Source organism: Zingiber officinale, chromosome 9B (genome assembly GCF_018446385.1).
Source record: "Zingiber officinale cultivar Zhangliang chromosome 9B, Zo_v1.1, whole genome shotgun sequence".
NCBI lineage: Eukaryota > Viridiplantae > Streptophyta > Magnoliopsida > Zingiberales > Zingiberaceae > Zingiber > Zingiber officinale.
In genome coordinates, this window is record NC_056003.1 from 1,802,618 (window position 1) to 1,827,849 (window position 25,232).

Sequence of the window (25,232 nt, forward strand, 5' to 3'; positions counted from 1 at the left end):
TAGTGGTTAGCACATGAGGTGTTGCCACAATGAGGTCTGGGGTTCGAATCTCGGCAAAATCGAGATAAATAACTATTCCAAAGGCTAGTAGTTACCCGTGCTTTACCTCCTCTGTGTTGGCCTTGGGATGGGTTGGCGGGGGCGCTGGGGGCGAGCGTATTCGTCTTTTGCCACAAATTCTCTCATCACACTTTCTCTCTCATCATTTTTTCTTTCTCCTCAATCTCTCATTTTCTCTCATCACACTTTCTCTCTCTTCATTTTCCCATCATGCTTTCTCTCTCAACACACTTTCTCTCTCATCATACTTTCTCTCTCCTCAATATTTCATTTTCTCTCGTCATACTTTCTTTCTCTTCATTATTTTCCATCACTATTTCTGTCTCAGCACACTTTCTCTCTAATCATACTTTTTCTCTTCTCGATCTTTCCTATCATGCATTCTATCCTCATTTTCTCTCATCATACTTTTCCTCTCTTCATTTTTTTCATCACACTTTCTCTCTCATCACACACTCTCTCATCACCCTTTCCCTTTCAGTGTATGTTTCTATCATATTCAACTTTCTCTCCCATCTAATTTTTTCTCTTATTTTATTCTAAAAATAAAAAAAATTTAAATTCATTTCTATTGAAAATATTTAACTAATTAAATATTATTTTTAAAAATAATTTAAAATCATATTTATTCTCATTTCATAATATTATAATACTCATTCCTATTTATATTCCTATTCCAATTAGAATTCCATCAAATAACAAACAATAAAATCCCCCTTTAATTTAGGTGGGACCCACCTAAAGTCATGCAAATATTGAGCATGAACGCGACTTTGTTTACTGTGAAACCCGAAAGGGTTCGATTCGATCGCGGCGGCTGTTGGCGATATAACTGGCACTGCGGTCTCCAGGGTTCGATCGATCGATCGAAGGGGGATACGGAGAGAGGCGGATTGGTCGAGCAATGGCGGAAGAGGTGAAGCTGGGATCTTCGAAGCCGATGATCGCGACGCAGCAGGAGATGGAGGAGAACAGGGTCCCCATCCCCTACCGCGACGAGTGCGCCCATCTTCTTATTCCTCTCAACAAGTGCCGCTCCGCTGAGTTCTTTCTGCCATGGAAGTGCGAGAACGAGCGCCACGTCTACGAGAAGTGCGAGTATGAGCTCATCATGGAGCGGATGCTCCAGATGCAAAAGATCCGTGAGCTTGAGGAGAGGAAGAAGGCGCAGCAGATTCAGGGTGCGGGCGGTGTCATCCCTTCTCCAGCCAACGCATGAATCGCTTCCCTTCCCCTTCGTGATGGTTCGTTTTCGTCTTAATTGGTTTAGATGCTTGATTCTTTGGTTCACTGTTGTAATTCTAAAGACTCTAGGTTTTGTTGCAAAGAGCTCTCCTAATCTCGAAGATTCTTCTCGTGCTAAGTGAGATTGAATGTTTTCTGGGTTGAGAATGCTCTTATTTTTCTCCGATGGATCTAATTGAGAAAGAGTTATTAAGGACTATCCCACTGGATCTAAGCGTTCGAAGAACATGCTTTGATAAGAGGATAGCAAATAAAATAAGCTTTCTATCAGTTGGACAAGAAAAAAAATGGATTTGGGATTTTCTTATTTTACAGGAATACAATTTTGCTAGGTTTCGGTGTGGGCTGGCTCGATGATCTAAATGTGCTTAAATGTCTTTTAATACTTTCTTTCCTTTTTATATTTGTGTAAAATGGTTGAATGCTGTCAAAATTATTGGTTCTTTGTCTAGTGCAACTCTTTTTTTGTTAGAATTTTTAAAATTCTTTGTAATTGACTATTCATTTCTATTTTTGATCGTTTACCATTAATTCATGATAAATTGTTATCATTCATTTCTATAGACTATAGTATTGCAAATTTTTTATGACAGTTCAGAAAATATGCTTCATCAACTTAGATAGTTGTTGCATATGATCTGATATGGATAATTTACAGAGCAACTGGAACTGAACATAGCGTTGTTGTGGATTTACAAATTGAAGCCTCTAGGATAAATCATATGATAATGATATAGGTGATAGATCTATGCTAAGTTCTGTCTGAAATGCAATCAGAGTTGCTGATGAGCACTTCATTTTATTCTAATAGATATTAACATAACCAATCTACTATGTAGTGCATACAATTTGATGTACTAATTCTTAGCTTCTTGCTTGGAGCATCTTTTTTTTTTGCCATGCTATGTTTGTGAGAAAACATTTTTATAAGTTTATTACTCGTCAGCTAATAGGTTGCTCAAATTGTTAGAATCTATGCACCTACATAAAATAACTTGCATAAGATGTGCATAGTGGAAAATTACTCATGTTTCATGATATTCTTATGCATGCTATTTGTCATGTACTATGTCTTAGTGGTTCCAAATATTGGCAAGGAAAGCGTTGCCTTATTTTTTGTTTTGATCAATGTATTATAATTGCTTGAATCATTCATTGCAAGTATAATTAGACCACCCCTGATCTTGATGTTATAATGTAGTGTGCAAGTTAAAGATGGACCACAAGGCAATCAAAATTATGCAAATTATAATAGACTGTTAACAGTTTTTAGTTATTATTGTTACTAGAAAGTCTTTGGCAATGAGACGTGTAGAATGGAGGAAGAGGAGAAAATAGAGATGGAAAATGGTGCCTTGGCAGAAGAAAAACTATTTTAGTCTTTTCCACCTTTTGTATAGAATGAAGAGCTGTATAAAGGAGGGTGGCATTCTTATAACTATAGTTTAGTAAAAAGGACTAGAAGAAGACAATATGATCTTCTAGAACAATTTTTCCCACATCCTTTCAAGTACTAACCTGAATAAGACAAAGTTTAATATGTTAGGACTTTGCAATCAATGTAAAACTACACCAACCACCTCATGTTTTTAACCCTATTTGTTGTTATTTAATGTGAGCAACACGACACCACTAATATTGCTCAGGGTTGTTCTAAGTTTCAATAATCAATGCAAAACTATGCCAATCATCAAATGCTTTTAACCATATTTTTTCTGTTGTTGATGTAAGGTTTGCAAAATGGTGGATTATGGAACAAATATACTTTATGTCCATTTTCAAATAGTTCAATGAGATTGTAACTGATTTCTAAGTTTCAATGTGTTCCTAGCAAAAAGATACATGGAAAATAAACAATCCTAAGGGTATCAAAAACCTTCTAGAATTCATTTCCATTAAGCTAAAAGAAATATTTGTACTTTAATTGTTATGAGGTCCTTTCAAATCTACATAATCTGGGCAATTAGTTATTCTTGCATGTAGAAAGGGAAGAAAAATATAATGGAGTAGAAGTTATGGATGTCAAGTGTATTAGTTCTACATTTTCTTTTCTAGCAAATTAGGGTGGCGGCCAAGTTGCTTGGAATAAAGAAATTTTCCATGGTTCTTTGTTCTTCCACGACAGTATTAGTTCATGGCTTGAAGGCCTCAACAAGCTTTCACCAACCTGAAGTTCTCAAGAGCATTGCTATTACATGTCCAAGTCACATCATAGATGTGCTTATTGAGAATCTACCATAGACTTAGTACTCAAGCAGGTCTATAAATGAAATTGAAAGATTCTTCATTAGCTGTTCCGTAACTTTGTATCCAGACGATAGATACTGGATTCTTCTGCAGAATAATAAGATGCCTTGAAGTTTGAATAGTACCTTTCAAGGATTCTCTTGGTTGAGCTTCTCTTTGCAGCTAACATAGCAGCATTGATGAAATTGTCTTTGTGATTTGAATGACCTTTTCTATTTCAGCTATCTGTTTTCCCTTGTTAATTGTGCAATCACAACACTAAGACCTGTCAAGTTTATTGGAATCCAAAGCTCTTTAACTACTGCTTTAATTTCTTTGGACCATTCTTGCTTGTGCAGTTTATTGCCTGCAACCCTGATTTCTCATTAATCTTAGAGCTGACTGATATGCAAGATGCCAAATAGGACAACATAATGCGACAACCATATCAATTGTTAAATTCTAGAATTTCAAAAATTGTGTAAAATCTCATGATAATATTTTACCAGTTATAGAATATTTGGTAGGGATGAACCTTGTTTTTAGGAGACTATCAACTGAAGCACACAAGTTCCTGTGTTTTGCCTCACCATGTCTTTTTCTTGTATGGTCATCAATAGACTTCCTAAAAATCATACATTTTGTAATGTGTATTCTTCAGTGTCTTAGGGTTTTGGAAACAGAATTGAAAGATGCAAAACCTATTACATGAAATTTAGTTTTTTAATGATAAAAGATGCAAAAGAACTTGTAAGATTAGCTGACATGAAAGATTATAGCCTTTTAGGTTGCAAAGAAAATTGTACAATCTGTAATAGTTTGAGTCAGTGCTGGTCTTTTAGATAATGTGTACAAAAAGTTAGTATGGCCATGAGAATGCTAAGATGAATATATTGTATATAAGAAAAAAAATCAAAAAAAAAAATACAGCTATCTAGAAGTAATTATCGGCAACTCAGACAGATAACAAATTGAAAGAAAGAAATTAATATGATATTAATGTCCTAAGACAATCAATACATTCTAGTTTTAAGCAAGTTGAATTGATTAGAGTTGAACATGCAAGGGGTAGAAGGAGACCATAAACATGATGTAACAGATTTGAAATTACAGTAATATAACCCTGCAGACAGTTCAGTGGTAGAATATGATCCCTTTAGTCGACATTCAATAATTGAGACCGATGTATGAGGTTCAATTTGTGTTCATCAGCCAATGTGCTGTTAAACATCTTCTTTATCATATAATTATCATATATTGCATATTCCTTTCACCATTAAGTCATAGAAACTTGATGTCAAGTATAATTTCATGAATGCCATTAGACCATCATGATACTAGTAACTTTGGTGCAGGCACATAGATAATTTCATCCTTTCCCAACAGAATAATAAAGTGGATTCTCATCCAGGTTCATAATTCAGATATATTGTCCTTGTTTGCATCTGAATGCTTCTGATTTACCAGGGTGATGGTGATTGACCTTTAAACTGCATAGTATTTTCTTATTAATCTCTACCATTTACGAAAACTATTTTATGTTAATTATTTTTTTATTGAGTGTTGACATGATCCCTTTCCCAGTTGTATTGGCTGCTGAAGCTCTAACGATCTCAGAACTGATTCCGACTCTTTGCCTTTTAACTTATTGTAAGCTTATAAAACCAACGATTTAAAAACTTGGATATTACCAAGTTGGGCTTACTTTAGTCCCTACTTCTTGAATGGCAAGACAAGCTTGTACCATATTGACTTAGTATGTACTCATTGATTGTGAGATTTTTGTACACTTCCAAGTAGTGGTGTGATGACATTTGAACTACTAAAGAAGATGTATTAAATATTAATAAAGCATTTATAACACATGCCAAACAAAGCATCAGACTTGTCCCAAAGAGTTTTGTGATTGAATAAAGTGGAAAACACAGGTTATTTCTTCAGTTGTCTCAGAAACTCAAGTTGACTTCGGAAGTGCATTTCTAGACAGAAATGAAAATTAGAAATTAATATTAACATATTTGGTTGCAAGCTCTGATACAAAGGCTGTGGTTTACTTTAGGATTCAACAGCCCACTTAAAGCATGTTTAAACACTCTGAACATGTGGCTTAATCATATTTGTTATAAGGCTGTTAGCATAGAATTCAATGGAGGGGCAAATTCACGCTCAACAAATAGTTGGCGCTAACAGGTTTCTGATGTTGATGATAGCATTGATGTAGAATTGTCATTTCCAATGGATCACGTTTCGAATGGTTATTTAATATAAATTTCTCATTTCTCAGCTTTGTCTTTCAAAATTAAGATTGTATGTGTTGCAATTTTATTGACCATCCTACTGGTCCTTTTAGCTTAGAGAGTGGGGCTTCGAACATACAAGTCATCTTTGTTCAGGATTCCAGGAAACCCTTTCTTGTGATTTTATAGCACTTGAAGAGAATTCTTTCTTGCGATGTTATAGCGCATGAAGAAATCTACGTGCTCTGGAAAGGATTTGATGTGTTCTACATTAATTGAATTGTGAGCTGATAATACTTATAAATTGCATTAGGGTATTTATTTAGATGTTGGAAGAACTGTTAGTATGTTTTGTTGCTGTTGATCTTCTTTTGCAAGAGAACATGGAGCTCCTTGACATACTAATTTTAACATTTTCTTTACATATGACTTCTTACATAGTATACTGTTAAGATCTTTGTGCCTTTGTCATAGTATAATTCCTTTAATCCATGTGGTGATGGCATGTTGGTTTAATCCTCACTCTTTCTATGCATGTGATCTATATCGATTCCTTGAACTAGTATTGCAATCCTTCCACTTGCTTGTATAACACGTTTCCTTTTATAAAACTAGTGTTCATGTTCCTTCCTAACTGTCCTTTTTTTCATTTCACAGGAATCAGGATTTGCACCTGGGCTCAAGGGCCTTTGATGTTCAATAATGTTTACCAAGGACTAAGGTTATTATGTTCGTCCATTTGGACCTTGATTTTTTTTCTTTTCCTTTTTGGATTAAGCACCAACTTCACTCGGTTGTAATAAAGAATTCCTTTGCCAACATGTTGGTGCCTAAATTTATCACTCGTAAAATACTAAAAAGTGACTCCTGAATACTCAGGTTTACATGTTTGGATTAGACATTTTCTTAGATGGCTTGAGAAAAAGATTTACTCAACAGCCTAAGGAAAAACAAAGACTAGTTAGATATCTTATCAGGTTAAGAACTTGACGGAGCAACACTAACATATAGATGCAAAGTTGCGCAATAATATGCTCGACACATGCTTCTGAACTATAACTATTTGCAAAGTTCAAAAATCAAAGCTCTAATAGCTGATGCATAATCAATGCTTAGCTTTCGTTCGTTCTATGCTTTCCAAATTTATTTTGATGGCTGATGAGAAACTTATCTAGGATTTGATATCTGAATTATAAAAAAAAACAAAAAATTGTTATAATCAGTCAAGGTTTGAAAAGAATATAAAGAAGGAACAGGAAGAAAGAGCAGAAGGAATAAATCCTAATTGGATCGCAGAGAAGCGGCTTGAGATTGAGAAGCAACAACACAAAGAAATCAGTTTAAAGTCGACCCAAAATTTGAATATCTGAATTCTAATAGCAGTTTGGGGGGCGCTTGAGATTGCTTCGAGTCGCCAAAGCTTCAACCTTTGATGGTAAAGCTCCCATGGCATCGCCCGATGACATCCTCGTCTCCTCTTTCTCTTATTCTTCGTCTTCCCCTCTTCTCCCTCAGACCAAGAGCCTACACCTCAGCCAGTGCCTCTGGGAACAAAGCTTACATGGCCCTCACTCAGGAGCTCTCCGACGCAATGGCAACATGCGTCGCCTCCTGCTCCATCTCTCATGGCCGGATGCTCCACGCCCGCCTCATCTCCGCGGGCCTCGACGCCTCCCTCTTCCTTCAGAATCATCTTCTCAACACCTACATTCATTGCGGCTCTCTCGATGACGCGCTCCGAGTGTACGGCGGCATTTCCTCTCCCAATGTCTTTTCCGGCAATATCATGATCAATGGTTTCACGAAATTTGGGTTTTTGCGTGAAGCAGTGGAGCTGTTCGATAAAATGCCGGTGAGGGACTCTACTTCCTGGAACACGCTCATGGTGGGTTACTTCCGTGATGTTCAGCCCTCAGAGGCGCTGAGGACGTTCATATTGATGCTCCGGGATCTTAATTGCAAACCAAATTTGTTTACCATTGCCTTCGTGATGAAATCATGCGGCGCGCTTCGGTGTCACCGATTGAGCCTTCAATTGCATGGTTTTGTTGAAAAGTTAGATTTTGGAAGACATCCAGAGGCTGGGGCGTCGCTTATTGATATGTACGTGAAGTGTGGAGCCGTTGACCTAGCTTCGAAAGTGTTTGGTGTCTTAAAAAGTCCTGATCTTTTCTGTTGGAATTGTATGTTGTCAGGTTATGCAAGTTCCTATGAAGTTGGACGTACAATTAAGGTGTTTGATAAGATGCCTGAGCGAGATGTTGTCTCTTGGAATACCATGATTTCACTACTGTCTCACTGTGGTCAAGAAAGAGAGGCACTTTCTATGATAATAGATATGAGTACCCAAGGATATGAGCCAAATTCTACGACATACACTTATGTTCTTACTGCATGCACTAGTATCCTTGACTTGGGATGGGGAAAGCATCTTCATGCCCACATTATAAGGTCTCAAAAGAGCATTGATGTGTTCTTTGGGAGTGCCCTGGTAGATATGTATGCTAAATGTGGTGATCTAGGATCAGCAAAGAGAACATTTGATGGCTTGCATGACCGTAATTCTGTGTCGTGGACTGCACTTATTGCGGGGTATTCTCACTCAGGGCTCATGGAACAAGCTATGAAACTGTTCAATGAAATGAGAAGTGTGCCTATGTCCTTGGACCCCTTCACGCTGGCAACTGTAGTTAGTGCTTGTTGCACTAATTTGGATTTATGTCTTGGGACTCAGATTCATTCTATTTCATTGCGTACTGGATCTTGTTCATCTGTTGCTGTATCCAATGCTCTAGTTACAATGTATGCCAAATGCGGCTCTATAGAAAATGCTGATTCTGTCTTTCAGCGGATGCCTGTTAGAGATATCATATCATGGACAAGTATGATAACTGCATATTCTCAGATCGGAAATGTGAATAAGGCCCGTGAATATTTTGATTCTATGGAAGACAAAAATGTGGTCACATGGAATGCAATGTTAGCTGCATATATACAGCATGGCAGCGAGGAAGAAGGTGTTAAAATGTACATTATAATGCAACGAGAAAGTGCTGTAAAACCAGATTGGGTTACATTCTCTACACTGTTCTGTGCCTGTGCAGAGGTGGCGGCAGAGAGAATTGGTAATCAAATAATTGCACATACCATAAAAGTAGGGCTCAATTCCGACATATCAGTTGCAAATGGAATCATCACAATGTACTCGAAATGTGGAAAGATAGCTGAAGCGCGAAAAACATTTGATTCTATTTTGGAAAAGGATTTGGTATCATGGAATTCCATAATGACTGCTTATTCTCAACATGGTCAAGGGAAGGAAACAATAAAAGTTTTTCAGAGAATGATATCCAATGGAATAAAACCTGATTACATAAGTTATGTTGCAGTTTTATCTGGTTGCAGTCATTCAGGACTTGTCGAAGAAGGGAAGTTTTATTTCAATAGCATGAGTAGATCCCATAATATAGCTCCTGGCTTAGAGCATTTTGCTTGCATGGTGGATCTTCTCAGCCGAGCTGGATTGCTAGAAGATGCAAAAATTGTGATAGACAACATGCCATTAAAGCCAAGTGTTGAAATTTGGGGAGCTCTCCTTGCAGCCTGTAAATTACATGGCAACAAAGAACTCGCAGAGTATGCTACAAAGCATCTATTTGAGTTGGACCTTAAGGATTCTGGAAGTTATGTGCTTTTAGCTAAGATATATGCCGATGCAGGGAATTCAGATGATTCTGCTCGAGTGAGAAAGCTCATGAAGGAAAAGGGGATAAAGAAGAATCCTGGATGTAGTTGGATCGAGGTTAAAAACACAATCCATGTTTTCACTGCCGATGACCCGAGCCATCCACAAATTGGCGTTATTCTTAAGAAATTAGATGAGCTAATTAAGGAGATAGAAGCAGTGGGATATGATCACAAGGCAACCTCAGCTTCTCAACGTCATCACAGTGAGAAGCTGGCAGTGGCATTTGGTCTAATTAGCTTGCCTGAGTGGATGCCTATCCACATTATGAAGAATCTCCGAATTTGCTGTGATTGTCACACTGTGATGAAACTAATATCATTATTAACTAAAAGGGAGCTCATAGTGCGCGATGCCAACCGATTTCACCATTTTAAGGAAGGATCTTGTTCTTGTCAGGATTACTGGTGATCCGAAAGCATCATGTCTCTTTTCATTTTTTTTGTTAACATTTATGTATTACCTGGTTTATCTGGGTTCACTTGCAACCAGAATGCATGATTCTTTTAATCAGTGAATTCAATTTTTTATCTGGTTTAACTAGGATGAAATTAATTCATCCTAGTTAGGAAGTAAATACTCAGAAGCCCAATATGTGATATTAAAACATATGCTTTCTTGTGATATTTGTGCTCTTTAAGTAGTATCCTTCATAACATGAAGTAGTCAAATATAATTAACATCAGTAAATCAAAGAACAAACATTTTGGAGGATAGAATGAAAACTTGACTTCCATCCATCAGAAGATAACATAATCTAAGATCAGATTTGAGTTTTAATAATCACTGTTTTAGTATGATTGTTCATCTTGATTCCTTGTGTCTACTTGTGCATGTGTGCATTTAGATTTGGAGAGACAAGAAGAATCTTTACAGCATTTTAATGAAGTTAATATTTGCCTGTAGCTCAAATGAAAACCCAAGAATACTTTTTAAAAGATTTGTGAGGTACTTAGTCATCATGCTTTTATCATTGATTATTCTAAACACGGGTTAACCATTCAGTCTTAAATAAGGATTTAAATTATTTCATGGATTTTCTAAAATCTGTTTTTCTTCTTCTATGATTTAGTGAATAATAAGGAAACAAATTCAGAAACAATCCAAGGCAAAAGAGAGTCCAACAGATGAGTGAGTGGTCCTTGATGTATAAATCTTGTATTTCAAGTTCAAGAACTGTTGCTTTTATACACTTTTTACACTCAAATATAACAACAAAAATTGGATTGCATCAGCACATCCTTTAAAATGCAGATGCCAAGGTGGTGCTCAGTTTCCAATTGCTGGATGCCCTTCTAGACGCTAAGAATGTTGAGAATTGAAGCTCGATTTCGAATTAATCTCCGAAATAAGCTCTCCAAACCATCCTCAAGGTCTCCAAGACTGTTCTCTATTGTCATCAATTGACCTCGCACCAGTGTGATCTTCTCAATGTCTGCATCTTTAAGTTTGTTTGGCAAGACATCCACGTTCCAGGACTGACACAAGTCCTCACAAGCCACTCTCTTGGCCCTTGAGGAAAGTGACCACTGGCTACCTTTTGTTCTTTGGGCAAATATTGAATGCATGATTGAGCAAAGGACAGACCTGGTGATCACGTTTGCTTCGTTCAGAAGCCTCATGATCACTGATAGCTCCATAGGTTCAGTTTCAGGTTGACATTTGCCATGGGCCTGCTTCATGTCTCCATAGCTCTTCTTGATCATCTTCTGCATTGCCTTTCTCGAACGAATATGAGCCTTCAGTCTATCTTCCATGGAATTCTTGCCTCTTCTCCGAACTGATAGCTGGAGATCCTGAATGCTCTCTTTAGTTGAGTTGACTGCATCCTTAATTATGCCAAAGAAGTCCAACAATTTGATCGAGCCATCCAGATGTTGCTGCCATGTTTTCTTCTGTCCAAGGTGGAGCAGACCTTGTTGGATGCACGGGAGGTGAAGAAGATCCTCCATGTCATCATACACTTCGCCAAGGTGTCTCAACCCATTGCAGATCATCTCCCTTGTCGCCGAAGATGCTGATGGTTCTACACAAATTCTAAGTTTGTGTAGCTCTTCTTCAACTCTGACCGTAGTTGGATGAGCTTGGGAAGGTAAGCTGACTGAGCGAACATGAAAAATCTTCTCTTCCGTTGAAGCCGAACAGGCCATTGCTGCTTTCTTTTCAGCCAATCTCTTGAAGGATTGAAGCTAGAAGAGGAAGATGATGGATCTGTTTCTCAGGCTTCTGCTCTACTTTCTTATATATATACACACACTAAATGCTTATCTGCACAAGGAGACAACTAGAATCTTGGTAAGCTGAGCCTTGCATATCGGTATAAGATATGCATGCCAACACACTTTTGTTCTTTATTATACATGATTGCTACTTTTGTCTCGACCATTAAGAATAATTATGTAGGGTGCTTGTCTCAAGTTATCTGCTAAATTATGAGCATGATGGTAGATCCACGACCATCTTTTAGCTATTCTAATTAATCTTTCTTGTTGCTACTACTACTTCAGACAGAATCATGCATCCTGAAGCTCAAGATGCTCTATATGTTGCAAATTATCTTTCAAATTTATAATATAATTAAATGATGCATTGTATTTGGAATTCTAGACATGCTCTTATCTAGTTTTGTTGTTGTTTCATGCCCACGGATTTGCGATTCACCAGTGGATTTTTCAAATGCTAGTTGTCTGTTACTCGTGCGCCAAAAATATTTATCTGGTGGACACGATACGATGTGTTATAGAAGTTGGCCCCTGATCTTAATGATATCTATATTTAGGTTGATGATGCTCCTTACAATTATACTCAATTTTAGAGCCTTAAAAATTTAATTAGCAAGCGTGCTAGTTAATCATTAGGGCATGATAATCATATTAAACACTGGATTTGACGCCATGTGTATAACCATTTTGTTGTCACAGTAGAACTTCATTGATTAGCTAAACTCACATATCGGTAACAATAAATCTTGTTGGTCAGAATCTGGCCAGCTAGAAATCTCTATCTTCCCAATTTTAATACATGCATGAAATTAATATATACATATGATATTACTAAAATGTCCATGTATATGCATGCATGTATATATTCTGGCTGACTAGATTCTGGCCATTTAGCAATGTCCTATTGTTAATTAGGACCATGACCTAATACTTTTCCTCTGCACTTAAACCTAATTACAACAATCCACTTAAATAGGTTGAGAAGTCTCAACACAAAATACTAAACTCTATTCAATTCTTAAGAAATCATAAACATAATAATCAAAATTATGAAAGCTTACTTGAATCCATATTTTGCAGTCAAATTTAGGGAATGATCTTCAATTTATAGATTTCTAAATTTTCAAAGACTTTTGTCGATAGAATATTGTCATGTCCGAGAGTCGAGGCGATGAATGTTGTGGGACGTGACGCTCCTGTTGACCGTGCGTGGACTCCAAACTAGAGGGACCTGCAACCACAGCAGCGTTAGTGCCGAGCCAAGGAAGGGTTCCTCGACGATGACCCTCCAACACTCAAGTCAATCACCGGCGGTGTGAAAGCAAAGAAGCGGAGTAAGAGAAGCAGAGTAATAGTGTGGCTACAGTAAAAACTAGCATACCTTCGTTGAAGTTTGGGGCCCTTTATATAGGGCTCCAGAGGCGCGCGTGCACGCTCCTCGAGGCATGTACGCTTCTCAAAGCTTTCTTTAACAAGACATGTCTGGAAAGTGTCCCTGACACCATACTTTAACGATCCGAGCATATCTCTGACGTGACAGTGGAAGCTTCCGTCGTACGATCCACTGCCAGACCATGCCGCCGACCATGTCCTCTGTCGGTGGCACGGGCTCCCAGAAGGATATCGGCAGATCCTCCTTTTGTTCGTTATTGGGCCGGGGGGGCCCCTGGCCAACCATCAGTCGTCCGACCGCTATTGTCCTCGGGCCAAGTGGGATAGTCACTCGGCCTCCCTTCCACTGGCTGAGCTTTGAATGTAATCTGCTCAGTCGTGGCTCCGCTTTGCTGGTTCCGAGACTCGATGTAAGTTTGAGCGGGCTCGTCGTTCGGCGTATGCCTCGTCGATACTTCTTTCTTGAGCGTCAGAAGTTCAGTAAAAGGCCGAGCTATGATGATATCTAATCGGGCCTTCTCTATCCTGGTCGGGCGAGTGGGTCGTCCGATCGGTCGGTGATACAGGGGCGTTGATTGCCCTGACTTTGACCTTTGACCTCCACCGTTGCAATGACACTCCACTGGGTGGGCCCCTCATCATCGCATTAGAATACAAAACATAATCGTCTATCTACAAATTGGGACCATAACCCTTATTTATAGAAGCCTAAGTTTGCTTACTTCTAATTTGACCCTTCAACAAATTAGAAATTGCACATGATATCCACATTATTATATTCATAACAATTAAGCTCTTATGCCAATCTTTAATTCTAAATTTGACCACATTGATTTATAATTTATTTAGATGATGACATTAGGCATTTACAATTACAATTATGGTCCCAAAATTCTAATACTGGCTAATCTAGGAAATCAGATTAAGCACTCTATCCTATCACCACAAAAAAAAATGCTCTAATGTGAATTCTCTATTTGTAGGAAAACTTGGCTGATATATGAGTTTTTTTGTCAGATTATTCTTGAGGTATCATAGAATCATTTGCTTAAGATCATTATAGAATGGATAACCGACGGCTAATGACAATCATCTTAAGATGTATTCTTGAGTTAATAGCATTTTTGAAGTATCGCAAGATTATCTTAAGATGTATTTTAAAAAAACTACAAAAGCTTAGATGCGACTGAGTGATCATCTTGGTGTCACATAAGGATGTCGCCAATATACAAGTTACTAACTAGAGTCAAGTTTCATATATATCAGGAGAATAAACATTGAAAAATGCCCATAAGGCTAGCGTTAATGGACTAGCAAAGGAGGGTTAGTTATTAATTTGGTATCATTTTGCTTCATTAATGGCAAAGGAGGCTTTACTTTCTATCTGTGAAAAGTTTGAGTAGGAGAGTGAAGTGTACATTTCTGATCCTTCTGCTCTACTTATATACTTTGAAAATTATATTCCACCAACAACTTATCTAAAAAATTGGAAATTAGGAGACACAGAGAATCCTAAATCAGCAAGTCACCCATGTGATGAAAATTTAAGTCCTACTATGCAATGTAGGAGATCTGTAAACAATTATTCCCCATTTGTTTAAAACCCACAACACATGATTGCTATTATTCCAGTGACAATTATGATGTTTAGGTTGCTTCTTGTCTCCTGTATATTTCTTCAAGATGCCTTGCCATTGTGTCCTGCTTGTCTCCTACTGCTCTTCCAAACTAATCCAACACCATAACTTGCTTCTCGATCTCACGTATAGGTTTCTAGTTCATTGAACTTGAGCACTGAACTTATTATTTGTCAGAAAACCAATTTATATGCGCTAAGCTTCTTGCTCATTTCAGTGGTTGCCTAAAGGTTGTCTGCTCGAGTTAAAATAATAGCTGATGCTGGTCGAGCAACGAGCATGCTGTGTACCTCTGTTATGAAGAAATACATTTTGCCGTACTTGGATGGTACATGCTACTGTCAAAAATTGTAAATGCAAAATGCTAAGGTTTCAAGGTAAAGGACCTCTTCATCTTAAAGCATACTTTTCAAAGTTCCGCTTTAGCAATGTCTGAATATAAAGGTAAAATGAATGACCTCTAGTATTACTCTCAAGACTTTTAGACATTAGACTACTTAGATTTAGCTTTCCAATACCCAGCCATAAAGATTATAACCTCTGATTAATTTAAACATAGTTGTTCTATCAGGTCGAGGACTTTTATCAGTGTACATGATGAAAACCCACACTTAAATACCATAACAGACTTACTCATCAGTTTAGGGAGTTCATTAGCATCTCAACAAAAACAAACTCATCACATATTGGAACAAGTAGCCAATAATTTCACACAACAAACACATACTTTAAGTGACTTAAAAATAATATAGACTTCTTGAAAGAGTCACAAGATTCTTTAAATAGAAGGTTTAATCAACTTAATCTACTGAGTATTCCAATTAAGAAAGAAATATTAAATCTCTCAAAACTTACTGAAGAAAATAAACCTAGAAATTTCGAACTTCAATCCAAAGTTATACTACTTTAAATCAAAGAATATATTACAACAAATAAAATACAAGTAGGAGAAGAATTTAAACTTGTACATATTATATGTAGAAATCAAGTATAAATGAACAAACTGAACTTGAAAATATTATTATGAAGAAGCGTTAGAAAATTCAAATAAATTCAGTGGAAACACAAATTCAGCTAAGTGGAAACACAAATTCAGATGACAACTATTGTAGTGTAAAATAAACCATTACAAGTGGAAACACAAATTCAGATGACAACTCAGGCTACTAAGTGGAAAGAAAATCTAGATAACTTAACTAAGAACTTAAGCAAGTTATCTATGGGAAAGATTATTCTTAGAAGACAACCTAAAATTTATTCCTTTTTAATTTCTACCCCACAATCAAAATGAGTCTAACACGAACATAAATAAAAACTTTCACATGTCCTTCCCAAATAATAGGAGGAGGAAAAACGGGAAGAACTGAAACAAACACAACTTCTTGGTTAGATTGTAGCAATAATGTGATTATGCTTACTCAGGCATCCCTCACAGCGCCTCCCCTGGTTATGTGAAGGGAGGTAAATTACGGGGTCAACTTATAATTGACCGCCAAATGATTAGAGGGTTGGAGGATGTTTTTCCCTAAGGACATGCGCCCATCGAGAATTGACCCCTTGCCCCAACTTCTTAGTTATATAATTTTAGAACTAGAAGACATAATAGTACTTTTACTTATTGATTAGAAGACTTAGTGGACATAGAAAGACATGTAACAATATTTTTGAATGAACAATTAAACTCACTTAATCCAAGAAAACTATATAATCAAGGAATCCTTTCTTTCAACAGTTCAATCTTTTGCCATCATAGAACTCAACCACTTCACCATCCTGATGGAGGAGAAGAAAAATTAAATCTTATGATTGAAGAATCAACAAGAACACTCTTACAAAGAAGACATAATTACATTCATCTAAGACTCATCACATTTGGTCTTAGATGATTAAATAGGAAAAACATAGAAGCCAAAATCTTACAAGTAGGAGAAGAATTTAAACTTGACTCGGACAAGCTAGGGTTGGTTAATTTGAGTCCCAACAGGTCACGGTTAATCGGATATTGGGTTTGGGAGCCCTACACTTGACTCGGGCAAGCTAGGGTTGGTTAATTTGATCAAGTGATCAAATTGGACCAAGCCCAATCGATAAGTCGATTGATTGGGAGCCTAAATCGCGAACACAAAATGCAGCTCAATCGATCGGTTGATCGATTGGAGGTTGGTTTTCTCCCGCGATCGCGAGAAAGCCTGAATCGATCGGTCAATCAATTCAGGCAGTTTCTAGCAGAGCACAGAGGCACTTTGAATCGATCAGCCGATCGATTCAAGCCTCCCCAATCGATTGGGATGTGACCGTTGTGAAGGAAGTGTCGAGTTTAAAGTCGTCTTCTTCGCAGCGTCTTGGTATCTCTCCAAGCTCTCCTCTCTTACGATTCTCGTAGGTTCTCGCCAGTCCTTGAAGCTTTTTGGAGCAAAGTGTTGCTCCACTTCCAAGGTCTAGAGGCGTTCTACACAAGAAGAAGAAGCTAGCTAGGGTTTCATTTGTGTAAAATCTTGTAAGATTTTCTTTGTATTTGCTTCTTCGTTTCTTCTTGTTGTATTGAGAGATTGTACAAGGCTTCTCCGCCTTCGGTAGTTACCGAGAAGGAGTTATTTCATAGTGGATGAGTGAGTGAGGGTTGGATCCTTGAATTTGTCACCTCTTCTTGAGGTGGATACAAAGTAAATCCTTCGTGTTAGCATTGCAAGTGTTGCTTTGAGTTCATTCCGCTGCATATCATCATCACGAAGTAAGCAACTGAAGCGCGACAAGCTATTCACCCCCCTCCCCTCTAGTTACAAATCGACCCTAACAAATGGGAGAGAGAAGGAGCTTCCCAGCCAGACATCATCGTCGTAGGAGAGGAATCGCCACCGCCGAGAGCAAAAGATGGTTAGGGTAGGGGGAATTGGGTGACTTGAGTGTTTTTAGGGTTTTCTGGCGATGAAACTATTTTTGTCACCAAATTGCAACCTAAGGGTAGGGAGAATTAGGTGACTTGATTGTTTTTAGGGGGTTTTTTTTTTGACAAAACTATTTTTGTCGCCAAATTAGTCATAATTTGGCGATGAAAACGTGTTTCATCGTCAAATTGATGATGAAACAGTGTTTTAGTCTTCAAATATTGTAAAATTGTATTTCACCTCGATTACATATAATATAATATTCGTAAATTCACGACGAATCAGTTGATTTGTTACAGAATGGTGATGAATCCATGGATTCGTCATAGATTGGTATAAAAAATAAAAAATAAAAATACATTATCAAACATTTGTAGAACAACCTACTCATTCTCAACAAATCTAAATTGATTTACTCATCCAAGTCATCCACCTCACCTTGCTTAATCAACCCTTAGTTTCAATCAACATGATTAAATCATTGAACCAATTTGACCTTATTGGCTTGTCTAGCTAACGTACATGCATGATTCCTTTAACCAAATTAGCTCTCATCGTACTTAATTAATTCCTTTGCTCTCTCAAAACTTCTACTCTCACTAGTATGATCAACATGACCAACATCATTGGCTAAGAAAAATATACCATAAAAGAAAACACAAACATAAAACATTTGATAATATTTTATTTATTTATTTTTTTTTTTTACTGGTTTACGATGAATCCAAAGATTCATCACAGATTGATGACGAATTATCGAAATCCTGTAATGAATCCATGGATTCATTGGAGACTCCGTAGATTCATTATAAATTATCAAAAAATAATTAAAAAGAAGAATTAGTAAACGTTTGTGTGATTATTTTAATAAACTTTTATAATGTTGTGATGAATTTAAAATTGATTCACTCATCCAAGGCATCCACGTACCTCACCTTGGTAATTAATCATTAATTGAGCTAATTTGACCTTATTAGCTTGTCGAGCATATTTGATTCTTTTAACTAAATTAGCTCATCTACTTATTAACAAATTTGTTTGCTCCATCAAAACTCCTCTTCTCACTAGTATGATCAATACAGCCAACGTCATTGGGCTTGATTGCCCTAATTAACTTAATTGGATCATTTAAACCCAACTAATGGTCCATCTAATTTGACCAATCCAATTAACCAACTCATATAATTCTTAATTTGTTTATCGTAAGTAGACCCAATCTGTGATGAATCCATGGATTCGTCATAGTTTTAGCAATGAATCTATGGATTCATCGCAAATTTAAAAAATTAATTAAAAAAATAGCAAACATTTGTGTGTCCATTTTAGCCAAATTATAGAGTTTTGCAACGAATGACAAATTCATTACAAAATTTGTGACAAACGATAAATTTTTTGCAAATTTTGCAACAAATACAAAAGTTGTCACAAACCTTTGCGATGAAATTGAAATTCGTAGTAAATTTTGCAAAGAATTTAGAATATGTCACAAAATTTACAATTAATTCTAAATTAGTTGCAAAATTTGTTATGAAACTTATATCCATCGCAAATTTACAATGAATATTTATTTTTTATTAGAAATTGGAAATGAATTTGGCAATGAAAGTGTTTTTGTTGCTAATATGTGATGAAAAGATTTTGTTGTTAATTTTGTTGCTGATTTGTGACAAATTCTATTTTTGTTGTTAATTTTATTGTAAATTGGCGACGAATATATTTTGTCACAAAAATTTGTTGCTAAATCCTTATTATTATTATTATTTTTGTAATGATGGTAGGAGGGGCTATATCATGGAAAAGCATCAAATAGACACTAATAGGAACTTCTACTATGGAGGTAGAGTTTATAACCTGTTATGAAACTTCCAGCCACGGGATATGGATGCGGAACCTTATCACAGGATTACAAATTATTGGGGGCATTGACAGGTTATTAAAGATCAACTATGATAATAATGCAGCAGAATTATATTCCAAGAACAACTGTAATTCATCAAAATCTAAGCACATCAACATAAAGTTTCTGGCGGTTAAAGAAAGAGTTCAAAATGGTCAAATTATAATATATCATATAAGGGCAGATTCCATGTTAGCGGATCCTCAGGGCTTATAATCTAAGGTGCTTTATCTATTGTTGCAATCGACCTCCAAAGTTTGATATTTATTTATCAATATGTTTATTATAGTTTGGTCAAGGTTAACCCAACTAGAGAAAAATCTAGTCAGGTCAAAGGTTGACTAAAGGACTAGCAATAGAGAAGTCTAGTTAGGTTAAATGTTGACCGGATGACTAGCAAGGGAAGTCGTTGTGAGTGAAGCTAAGCTGTGAAAGTCTTAGTGAGTGGAACTATATGATGAAAGTCCTAGTGAGTGAAGTCGAACAGTGAAAATCATAATTAGTGAAGTTACACCCTAGTGAGTGAAGCTAGTGGTGAAAGTTCTGGTAAGTGAAGTCATAGTCCTGGTAAGTGACGTCATGCGATGAAAGTTCTAGTGAGTGAAGTTAGGTGGTGAAAATCCTTGTGAGTGAAGATAGATAGTGGAAATCCATAATGAGTGAAGCTAGACAATGAAAAATCCTAGGGGAGGTAACCCTAGGCAATGAGAAGTTTTGAAGGAATGAACTCCAAGCATGTGTGACCAGCGAATCTTAAATGCTGCTAACACTGCTTTACTTTACTATTTTATATTTATTGTGCTAACTCAGTGTTCCAGCAAAGACTTAGTCCATCAGGCTGAATAGACACTAAGCAGGACAAGTGAAAGTCCAAACAAGTCTGGAGAACTGGATGTTTGGCGAGTAAGTTGAGATAAGCTTCTGGAGTGGGGTCGTGTCCCAGTTCGAGATAAACCTTAGGCATTGATCCAACTAAAGAAATCAACGGAGGTTTCTAAGCTGGGATCAAGACAATCTTAACTGTCATACTCATATATTTATTTCATCTATTATTTAACTCTATTTTACAGGTCTTCCATTATTATTTTATTGTGCTAACTTTATTTTGTAGATAAACAAAGTTTTGGGTTGACCGAGGGTTCAATAAATTGATAAATGAGATCAGTTGACCGATCTGGCCAGCATGACATAGATCAGATCAAAGTTCTGCAAATTTAGTATACAACATGTTTCGTCGACGGATTAATGGGATTAGTCGACTGATCCAAAAAGGTAACGACAGTCAATCAGATTGAATCGCGCAGAAAAGGTATATTGAGGGTTCCATCGAAGGATAAACTTTATCAGTCGATCGAATAGAGAAAATCATAGGATTGAGCAGATCAGATCGGAGCAAACAAGGAAGGGTACATAGATCAGTCTACGGATAAGATATTCAGTCGACAGATAGGTTCGGTCAACGGATCATGTTTTCAGTCGATTGAATGGTGCCTATAAAAGAAGCTCTTGGGGTCTGAGCCGAACAACAATCTCACTCATTGCTTCATCTCTTCTCTGTTGATGTTGTATCGGTCAACCGATAAGCGGTTCGATCGACCGATACGATAAATTTGCTATCATCCGAAGCCGACTGTTAGATGTTCGATCGACCGATCCAAGGGGTTCGGTCGACCGATAACTTAAAGATGCACGATTTTTCGTGCACCAACACAAAGTGAATGGTGGATCATAAAGAATTCGGTCGACCAAAAATAGTGATCGGTCGATCGATGAATTAATTGTTCATCCATTTTTAAAGAATAATTGACTGGTTCAAAACAACGTATGTTCGGTCGACCGGTAAATATGATCGATCGACCGATCATTTTTTTTAAAAAAATAAAGTTTATAATAATTTTTTAAGTTTAAATTTAAAATAATTTTTTAAGTTAAGTTGAAAATAATTTTTTTAAGTTTAAGTTTAAAATAATAAGTTTTCAAAATAATTTTAATTAAGTTTAAAAATAATTTAAATAAACTTTTTTAAAAGTTTTTAATAAAGTTTTTAAAATAATTTTAATTAAGTTTTAAAATAATTTTAATTAATTTTTTTAAAATAAATTTAATTAAGTTTTTTTTAAAAAAAATTAATTAAGTTTTTTTTAAAAAAATAATTTTAATTAAGTTTTAAAATAATTTTAATTACGTTTTCAAATAATTTTAATTATGTTTTTTAAAATAATTTTAATTAAGTTTTTTAAAAAAAATAATTTTAATTAAGTTTTAAAATAATTTTAATTAAGTTTTTTAAAATATTTTTAAAATAATTTTAATTAAGTTTTTTAAAATAATTTTAATTAAGTTCTAAAATAATTTTAATTATTTTTTTAAAAAAATAATTTTAATTAAGTTTTTTAAAATAATTTTAATTAATTTTTTTTAAAATAATTTTAATTAAGTTTTTAAAATAATTGTAATTAATTTTTTAAAAATAATTTTAATTAAGATTTAAAATAATTTTAATTAAGTTTTTAAAAATAATTTTTATTAAGTTTTTAAAATAATTTTAATTATATATATTTTTAAAATAATTTTAATTAAGTTTTTTAAAATAATTTTAATTAAGTTTTTTAAAATAATTTTAATTAAGTTTTTTTAAATTAATTTTAATTAAGTTATAAAATAATTTGAATTAAGAATTTTAAAATAATTTTAATTAATTTTTTTAAAAATAATTTTAATTAAGTTTTTTTTAAAATAATTTTAATTAAGTTTTAAAATAATTTTAATTAGGTTTTTTTAAAATAATTTTAATTAAGTTTTTAAAATAATTTAAGTTTTTTTAAAATAATTAACTATTTAATTAATTTTAAATTATTGAATTATTGAAAAAGGTTATTGAACCCATGTTAGATTCAAACTTAGCTTTGGGTTAATCAAGCAGACTTCTTAAGGATAAGTTTTCAGTTCAATGGCGAGGCATATGACCTTCTTGTGTATCAATGGTGGACCACTTGCTGAAGACTTTCCAAACTGTTCCCACTCAAAAAACTTAATACTAAATTTTGGTTTAACTAGCCCATGTTTGACTGGGGTAGCTTCGGTCAGATCCACTAAGTCTAGTGCACCAGGTAGAATACACAAGATTCAGCCTAGACATGCCTTCGACAAAGTTTCCTTGACGTACTATCATTCCAATCCATTCCGATGCTATGTTATATATAGGGTTTGGTAAACCTTTTTTATCTAACCGTTCTAAGCATAAAGTAAATCTAATCCTAAGTGTATGAATTTGGTTAATCATGTTGGTTGAATTGTCTTTCTAGTTGCTCCCCCTGAGTCATAGCTTAGATAAGGTCTATCTAAGTAATGAATTTAACTCTTAGAGATTAAGTATAAGTTCGGTTTAATTGGTATGGTTAAATATTTTGTTTGGACCCATGCTTGGACTTGACTTCTAACATTTTGACTAATTAATGACAAGTATGATTTGTTTGTTTGTTTAGGGTTATAACCAAGTCCTGATTTGTTGTTCACGGCTCGTTGCGATCCAAGTACCATATTTAGACACTTGGACCCTAGTGTTAGGACCGATGATCACGGCTAGAGAGGGGGGGTGTGAATAGGGGTGTCAAAAATGAACCCGACCCGACGACCCAACCCGAGTCGACCCGAAAAAAATCAGGTTCGGGTTGGGCATTTTCGGGTTCGGGTCGGGTTCGGGTTGGAGGGTTGGAGAGCAAAAAAATTTCGGGTTGGGTCGGGTCGGGTTCGGGTTGACCCGGGTTGACCTGGGTTGGCTTAAATATAGGGTTTTGTGGGTTTTTTTGGGGTTAAATCAAATTTTATTTTAAAAATTTATATGTTTTAATGTATGTTTGTATGATAATGATGGAGTATTGAGATAAAAGTGAAGAATTATAGGGAAAATAGCCCAAAAAAGTCATTTTGAATTAGATTTTCGGGTTATATGGGTCGGGTTCGGGTTGATCGGGTTGGTTGGGTTCGGGTTCGGGTTAAGGTGTTTTGGGTTGAACTCGGGTTCGGGTCGGGTTCGGGTTGGGTTAAAAAAAAAAAAAAAAAACTCAACCCGACCCAACCCGACCCGACCCACCCGAATTGACACCCCTAGGTGTGAATAGCCGACCCCAAATCTTCGCGTTTCTTCCTACGATTAGGGTTAGCGCAGCGGAAATAACTAAATAGAAACGAAATGAAGATGATCAAACCTTAGACGCAGCGATGTAACGAGGTTCGAAGATGATACTCCTACTCCTCGGCGTGTCCGTAAGGTGGACGAAGCCTATCAATCCGTCGGTGGATGAGTCCCCGGAGAACCGGCTAATATATACTCCTTGTGGGTGGAGAAACCTCGCCACAATAACTTGCAACAACAAGAAGGAGTACAAGAAATACAAGTAGAAAGACAAGAACAATGTACAAACACTAACTCGCCTTCAACAACTTCTCGGACAACAGCAACAGCTGACCGTCGACTGGAAGCTCACACGAAGCTTACTGGGGAGAGCTCAAACAAAGCTCAGATCGCAAGCAGCAGCAAGCTAGAAGAAGGAGAGGAAGAAGAGAGACTCAGCCCTGTAGCCCTCGACCTCTTTATATTACCTGTGCCTGCGAAGAACCTGCAACGAAGACAGAAGACGCAGAACCTAGCCGTTGTTACTCACAACGGCTAGATCCAGACCGATCAGGCTTCACCCTGATCGGTCTGGGCCTTGCCTGATCGGTCGTGGGGACCGATCAGGCCCTGTGCTGATCGGTCCCCAGACCGATCAGAAGGCTTCACAGAGAGTTGCCCAACTCTCTGTGTGGAATCTGATCGGTCCCTGGACCGATCCCACCTCAGGTGGTAGCGTCCCTGATCGGTCCCGGGGACCGATCAGGCTCCATGCTGATCGGTCCCGGGGACCGATCAGGCTCCATGATGATCGGTCCCCAGACCGATCAGTAAGCCCACAAAACCATGATCGCCTTCTGTTCTGCAGACCGATCCAGAGCTTGGTTTTTGCCCAAACCAAGTTCCACGCCTTCCAAACCAATATCCGGTCAACCTTGACCTATTGGTATCTCATGCTTAGCATCTGGTCACTCGCTTGACCTGCTAAGACTCACCACCAAGTGCCCGGTCAATCCCTTTGACCCACTTGGACTTTTCTCTTCGTGTCAAGTATCCGGTCACTCCCTTGACCTACTTGACCCTCTCAACACCAGATGTCCGATCACCCTTGATCCATCTGGATTTTCCCTTGCCCGGCTTCACTCACCAGGACTTTCACCTAGCTTCACTTACTAGGATTTTCACCTGGCTTCACTCACCGGGACTTTTCCCACTGCCTGGCTTCACTCACCAGGACTTTCACTTTCACATCCGGTCCAGAGAACGAGCTACCGAGCCCTCTCTGACCACAGTTCGGAGAACACAGCTACCGAGCCCTCTCCGACTTCCATCCGGTCCAGAGAACGAGCTCCCGAGCCCTCTCTGACCTCAGTCCGGAGAACGAGCTACCGAGCCCTCTCCGACTTCCATCCGGTCCAGAGAACGAGCTCCCGAGCCCTCTCTGACCTCAGTCCGGAGAACGAGCTACCGAGCCCTCTCCGACTTCCCATGCCAAGTTTCCATACTTGGACTTCTCCGTGCCAAGTCTCCATACTTGGACTTTTCCCGTGCCAAGCTCCCTGCTTGGACTTT

The 25,232-nt window shown here is 36.9% G+C and overlaps 3 protein-coding genes across 4 annotated transcripts; 2 read left to right on the top strand and 1 right to left on the bottom strand.

Moving 5' to 3' along the window:
* Positions 1–846: 846 nt before the first annotated feature.
* Positions 847–6,589, top strand: LOC122023883 (NADH dehydrogenase [ubiquinone] 1 beta subcomplex subunit 7-like). The gene is made up of 2 exons (XM_042582298.1): positions 847–1,304; positions 6,426–6,589. Exon 1 carries the CDS (start codon positions 965–967, stop codon positions 1,277–1,279), a length of 315 nt encoding a protein of 104 aa, XP_042438232.1. The 5' UTR covers positions 847–964; the 3' UTR covers positions 1,280–1,304; positions 6,426–6,589.
* A 151-nt stretch (positions 6,590–6,740) lies between these two features.
* LOC122023882 (pentatricopeptide repeat-containing protein At3g24000, mitochondrial-like) lies at positions 6,741–10,271 on the top strand. Of its 2 annotated transcripts, XM_042582296.1 has the most exons (2): positions 6,741–7,511; positions 7,598–10,271. In XM_042582296.1, the coding sequence occupies exons 1-2, from the start codon at positions 7,394–7,396 to the stop codon at positions 9,922–9,924; spliced, it is 2,445 nt and encodes an 814-aa protein (XP_042438230.1). In that variant the 5' UTR covers positions 6,741–7,393; the 3' UTR covers positions 9,925–10,271. The 2 variants fall into 2 exon arrangements, with proteins under 2 accessions (XP_042438230.1, XP_042438229.1); XM_042582295.1 differs by having other exon boundaries at positions 6,741–10,271.
* A 199-nt stretch (positions 10,272–10,470) lies between these two features.
* Positions 10,471–11,993, bottom strand: LOC122025025. The gene has a single exon (XM_042583782.1). It carries the CDS (start codon positions 11,661–11,663, stop codon positions 10,809–10,811), a length of 855 nt encoding a protein of 284 aa, XP_042439716.1. The 5' UTR covers positions 11,664–11,993; the 3' UTR covers positions 10,471–10,808.
* Between the last annotated feature and the right edge of the window lie 13,239 nt (positions 11,994–25,232).

What these genes read in the sequence shown, in the direction of transcription:
- LOC122025025 (XM_042583782.1), bottom strand. Translation starts at nt 11,663, where the DNA reads ATGGCCTGTTCGGCTTCAACGGAAGAGAAGATTTTTCATGTTCGCTCA.
- LOC122023882 (XM_042582295.1), top strand. Translation starts at nt 7,201, where the DNA reads ATGGTAAAGCTCCCATGGCATCGCCCGATGACATCCTCGTCTCCTCTT.
- LOC122023883 (XM_042582298.1), top strand. Translation starts at nt 965, where the DNA reads ATGGCGGAAGAGGTGAAGCTGGGATCTTCGAAGCCGATGATCGCGACG.